The sequence below is a fragment of the Mastomys coucha genome, unplaced genomic scaffold (assembly GCF_008632895.1).
Source record: "Mastomys coucha isolate ucsf_1 unplaced genomic scaffold, UCSF_Mcou_1 pScaffold7, whole genome shotgun sequence".
NCBI lineage: Eukaryota > Metazoa > Chordata > Mammalia > Rodentia > Muridae > Mastomys > Mastomys coucha.
In genome coordinates, this window is record NW_022196913.1 from 57884361 (window position 1) to 57890417 (window position 6057).

At 45.2% G+C, this 6057-nt stretch overlaps 1 protein-coding gene across 1 annotated transcript in view; it reads right to left on the reverse strand.

The window, feature by feature from the left end:
* Sptlc1 (serine palmitoyltransferase long chain base subunit 1) overlaps positions 1-5192 on the reverse strand; it is a 45881-nt gene extending 40689 nt beyond the window's left edge. Inside the window, exons 1-3 of the mRNA XM_031358488.1 lie at positions 5110-5192; positions 1930-2037; positions 1323-1417 (exon numbers count right to left, since the gene is read on the reverse strand). Coding sequence (XP_031214348.1) covers positions 1323-1417; positions 1930-2037; positions 5110-5166 — 260 coding nt within the window. The 5' untranslated portion in view covers positions 5167-5192. The remainder of the gene's footprint in view (positions 1-1322; positions 1418-1929; positions 2038-5109) is intronic.
* Between the last annotated feature and the right edge of the window lie 865 nt (positions 5193-6057).

The following is a 6057-nucleotide window of genomic DNA, read 5'->3' on the forward strand; positions in this document are numbered from 1 at the left end:
GCTTTAAATTCACTCTGTAGCTCAGGCAGGGCTTAAACTTGAGATCCATCTGACTCAGCCTCCTCAATAGCTGGAATTCCCCACACTGAGGTCTAGCCTCTCTTAACTTTTGTAAACAGTGCACGTGATGCTCTTGGCTTTAATAAAAATTGTTAAAAAAATAACAGTCGGTGATGGTCAGCAGAGTGTACATGTGTGAAATAAACACAACTTCGAGATAAGTATGAGACATGTCCCAGACTCTGTTTGTCCTCTAATTACATGAAGGAGAAAAATTAAAGAGAGGCCTAGAACAGTTGTTGCCGATAACCTCAGAGCTGGGTTTTGTGCAAGCAGGATCCCTGGATCAGGCAGACCAGCCAGAAAGCAATGACAGCTGCACATTCGGTGAGACACTATCTCAAGGGAATAAGGCAAAGAAAGGCAGAGAAAGACACTGGACCACAGGCCTGCAAACATTTGCATATGTGCACACTGGATGGTTGTACCTGCTTCCCACTTAGGGAGAAAGACAGAGAGAGGGTGAGGAAAGAGAGAAAGGTCAATGCAGGAGAGAGACCAAATTTTCAAGCCAAAAGATAAGATTGTAAGGAGTCTCTGAGCAGCAGGACAGGAGAAGGACAGAAGGTTCTAGAAAAAAGTAAAGAAAACCCTACTGGCTAACGTGAGTGAACAGAGATGGAGAGTCCTGGAGAAAGATGCAATGAACTGCAGACTGCCTGAGAGAACCAGCAAGTAACCAAGGACAATGTGCAGGAGAAAGTGAGCTTAGCCGCACGGCACTGGGCCTAGCCGCACGGCACTGGGCCTAGCCGCACGGCACTGGGCCTAGCCGCACGGCACTGGGCCTAGCCGCACGGCACTGGGCCTAGCCGCACGGCACTGGGCTCTTTAACGGCAACAGAGCCAGAATCGGAATTAGCAGGGAAGGGAGGAACAAGGCTGGGCACAGGCACCCGGTGCTGAGACACAGTAGAGGGCCACAGCGTACTGCTGGCCCTGCTCTGGACTACCTGTCCCTAATTGTTACAAAGACCTGACCTGACATAGAATGCTGTGGTCCTGGGAACAGCGAGCACTGGTGTATTTATAGCCAGTATTTAGTTCTACCACCAGTTGTAAAATAAAAACTCAGAACCAAGAAAGATGAGTGCAGGTTAGGGGAAGAGAGATTTGCTTTTTAAAGAAAAACAAAAAGATAAGCCCAAATTAGAGTTTAAAAGATTCCCGGGCAACCCTTGAAAACTACAGCGGTTACTCAAAGCACTGTCTTCATTTAACAAGGGATGCCACACAATCCCCAGGCATGGGCAGACAGTCACCCGGAGACGATGCTGTAATTGAGAGCAGGATGGTTCTTGGAGACCGGAGGGACGAGGGGCTCTGGCTGCCACTCTTCAATCAGTTCTTCCTTCTCCTGCAGAAGAACAGGCTAATATTAGAGTGCAGCCCAGCGTGGGTCACTGCAACACAGCTCCATTCAACAGTGCGGCACAGAAACCTCTCTGCCATCCTCCCTGGGTTCAGGGTATTTCCCTCCCTCACCTTCTCCTACTACTGCTTTTCTAAGCAGTCTTTGGGTAACATGACAACTTAAAATCTTAATTCTATGCTCAGATTTCCTCTTCCCTGGCAAACATAATGTATCAAAATTCCACTTCATATATGCACTCTCCTTTGGGTCTCAGGGACAACCCACATAGCCTGTGTGTGGATCGTGAAGCACAGCAGCTCCCATGTGCCCTCTGAACCACCCAAGCAGGCCGCTGTTCCCTCCAGTGTGGCTTTACCCCACTGTCCTCACACTTTGCCTACTCTGATGCTTCGTAACCCCTGCTTCTCCCTTCGTGAAGTGTTGTGACACACTACAGGGCTGAGTTTCATTCCTTCTTAGATGTAGCTTCGAGTGAAACAAGCTTCATCTCTTACCTTGGCTGTAAGATCAGAACGTTCCTGCAACTTGTAAGTTTTAGAGAAAACGAGTCTGATTATCCAAAGTATTAGGATTCCTTCCAGAATGAGATGGTATGCTGGAGCCTGCGAGGGAGAAGAGCAAAGACAAAGTAAAGAAACAAAAGAAGCTATTTCAAAGCCCGCAGGGAAATGGAGCCCACCACAGTGCTGCTGCTCCTGACCTTCACATTCTCACCACATAACCCTCACTGCTGGGGCTTCCTCAACGGCTCTCCATGCCTTTCCCATCTTAACAGGCAATTACTCCCTACCACAATCAGCTTTTAAAGCTCCCATTAATGGAAACGAAAAAGACGGACCTGACACACAATCATGACACTTAAAACAACACTCTCTTATTTTTCAGATAATTCAAACTTTGATTGACAGGAAATGACTTCAGAGAACAGTGCACACCTGAACACACCGTCTGCACCCTCAGCCCACAGAAAAATTCACTAAGTCACATGGAAACCAGTGTCCATAAGTTGCAGAGTTTTGCACACTGCGCTGTATTTCCCGTACCCAGCTAAATCTCCTTAAATGTTAGACAGTGCAGTATGGAGTGTGGACGGGGTGGGGTGGCAGCAAATGCTTAAAGGAACTCAGTGCTCTGTTCTATAAGTTGCTCAAAGAATTCCAACCTCATCCATGCTGAGAGGCACAAAGATAGCTTTATTTTCATTTGAAGTTATTCATTTTTTAAAGTGTATGGTATTCTGTCTGTCCGTATATCTGTGTACCTCCTGGGTGCCTGATACCTGCAGAGACCAGAATAAGATTTCCCTGGAACTTGTTACAAATGGCTGTGAGCCACCATGTGGGTGCTGGGAACTGAATCCAGACCCTCTGATGGAGCTGTAAGTGCTCGTAACTGTTGAGGTGGTCTAGCTGCTGAGGTGGTCTCAGCTACTCTGGAGCTGTAAGTGCTCCTAGCTGCTGAGGTGGTCTAGCTGCTGAGGTGGTCTAGCTGCTGAGGTGGTCTAGCTGCTGAGGTGGTCTCTTAGCCACTCTGCTATCTTGTTTTGTACCTATTTTCAGGGTAGAGGCTTGGCTGAGTATACATAGAAGAATCTAGACCAATAACCCACCAGTCAGTTAGTGCTAGATACTCTATTCCAGTGGGCTATTTTACCAGAAAAATCATTTAAAACAGCCATGTTAAGCTGAGTGTCATGGTACATCCCTTTAATCCCAGCACTTGGGAAGCACAGGAAGGCAGATCTTTGAGTTTAAGACCAGGACGGCCTCCATAGTTGGCCCCTTTGTCAAACAAACAGCAACAAAGGAAGCAAAACAGAAACCCAGGCCTTTGTTTGTTTTGTTTCTGAGACAGGTCTCACTATGTAGTCATGACTGGCCTGGAACTCACTCTGTAGATCACGAGTGCTGGGACTGTGGGAATGTGCCACCATACCCAGGAAGCTCAGGCATTTAAAAGTTAGACATGGTGGGGTGTGCCTAAAACTCCAGGGGTATTTGGAGTTCAAGGAGAGCCCAGGTTACTCTGTGAGATTTTATCTCAAGATGCAGATGCGTACTTACAAACTTAAATACAAAAAAAGATTAACAATGAAGCATGAATGGTGGTATTTCATCATAGCTAAAAAAAAAAAAAAAAAAAAAAAAAAAAAAAAAAAAAAAAAAAAAAAAAAAAGAAAACAAACAAAAACATACCCAGATTATGGAGACTGGAAAACTGCTGACGGACTCACAAACTTTCAAGTTAATGTGAAAAAACCACTAAAACTATATAGATCACAAACGCACATGCACACACACATCTTTACTTTTCTGGGATACTATACTAACATCAAATTGTACAAAAATACACAGAAACTGAGAACAAGAACAGAAATCTCTCTTTAATATGACTTGAAATTTTTGCTGACTTCTCTTAAAATTAATTTAGGAATAACTCCAAATAATCTTGATTTTCTCAGTAATTGGATGACTGCTGGCAAACATCTGTTCAACCCCACAAAGAAATTACCCTTGAGTAAAAAACTGCCAGTCTAGGGAATTACTCAAATAACCATCAGGAGCTGTAGTCGGGTTTGTTTTGTTTTGTTTTGTTTCTTGCTCTCTCTCCTCAGGAAATGTGATGCATCATGAATTCTCCTAAGTCTGCGTTGGTCCCTTTTGGGGCTTAAGAAGTCACATTGTACAACAAAAAATTACTCACTTCTTTAAACAAAAAATCAATCTGAGTAACTAAGTAGCTATAGCTAACTTAGTATTGAACCTCAGTATAGAACATTAAATCAAGTGTGCTCTCTCTCAAATATTCGTCATAAGGAAATTTCAGGTAGATCTTATAATGGAGCATTATCATTACCAGTTCCAGTCAGTAGCAACTTTTTGGAATGTTAACAAGAGAACTGAAATTCACTTTCAATTAACGTGACTTCTCTATGCACTGTGATCAGTCGGCTTGCTTACTGTATTATCTCCAAGTTTTGGATCTGTGTAGTCCAATACAAACCCACTAATCATATTTGGCCAACGACGTTTACATTAAAGTGCAATTACAAATTCATTGCCACAGTGCAATTACAAATTCATTGCCACACGTGGCGTTAGCGACTGCTGTACTGAACAGTCCCTGACATAAATGACACAGATATGTTCTATAGGATACAGCAAGATAGCTCAGTTGTCAAATAAACCAGCATTCTCCCAAGGCCGGCATTTGGATTTCATATTGTCTTACATAGTTGAATAAAACCACTCAAACCCTTCAACCTCTCTTTAAAAATCTTTCAAAAAATTAAATGTTTATAACATAGAAATTGTGGGCAAAGGATAGGCTACTCCGTAGTCATCAATTCCCAATTATTCTGCTTTTCTAAACTACTCTCTCCGTACCCTGGGTAAAGTTTACAATAGATGATAAGGCATCTCTCACACCTAAGACTTCCCACTCCCATTAACCACGTCTCGCCATCAGTTCCAACTGTGGTTCTGAGGACTTGCGTGTCCTCAGCACCCCTCCCAAGAGCTGCTTTCCCGAGACCCTGCCCGGCTCCAGGAGGCAGGTACAGCCCAGACCCCCGTCCGCTGCGCTCCGGGGGAGCAGAAAGCACCGCGGATCCGGGGCGCAGGTCGCTAGGCCTCGGGCCGTGCGCTTACGGGAAGCTCCAGTAGCGAACCCACCTCGTACAGCGCCTGCACCATCTCCACCAGCACCCACTGCTCCGCCACCGTCGCCATGGTCAGCCACCCGACTTCCGGCAGGCGGGCCACAGCGCGTCAAGTAGTGCGCGGCGCGGACTAGTGACGCAATGAAACTCGGGGGCGGGACTGTCGGAAGTCGAGCGGTGCGTTTTTTGTTCCTGTGTGGTTTGCTTGGACCCGGGTGGTAAAGACAGAGGTTCGGAACCCCTGAGGCTTGTCTAGCGACACGCGGTGGACTTTGTGCTGAGAGAATTAGCTCGCAGCCTTTGTCCTGGGCAGTCGGCTGGGCCCAGGGTTATTAAGATAGACGAGATTAGGCCGGGCGTGGTGGTACAAGCCTTAAATCTTATTTCGGAAGGCAGAAGAAGGATCTGAGTTCTGTCTAGGCGAGCCTGCTCCACGTGGTCAATTCAAAACCAGCCAGAGCTACACAGTGAGACCCTGTCTCAAAACACAAACACAGACAAACTAAAAAAATAAAACACGAAGGAAACATATCTTTCACTTTTAAATAACAAGCAATGCGCCGGGCGGTGGTGGCGCACGCCTTTAATCCCAGCACTTGGGAGGCAGAGGCAGGCGGATTTCTGAGTTCGAGGCCAGCCTGGTCTACAGAGTGAGTTCCAGGACAGCCAGAGCTATACAGAGAAACCCTGTCTCGAAAAAAACCAAAAAAAACCAAAAAAAAAAAAAAAAAAAAAAAAAAAAAAAAAAAAAAAAAAAAAAAAAAAAAAAAAAAAAAAAAAAAAACAAATGTTATGTGCACACCAATTTGCATTTCCTGAGACTTGTCCAGAAGTGCCATTGACACAGCAATTTTACTTTTTAAAGGGCATGGGGGAAGAAGTAAACTGGGTCTGGAGAGAGAGTTCAGTCAATAAAGAGATCCAGAGAGCAATCCCCAGCACCCATGCATTACTTTGAGGT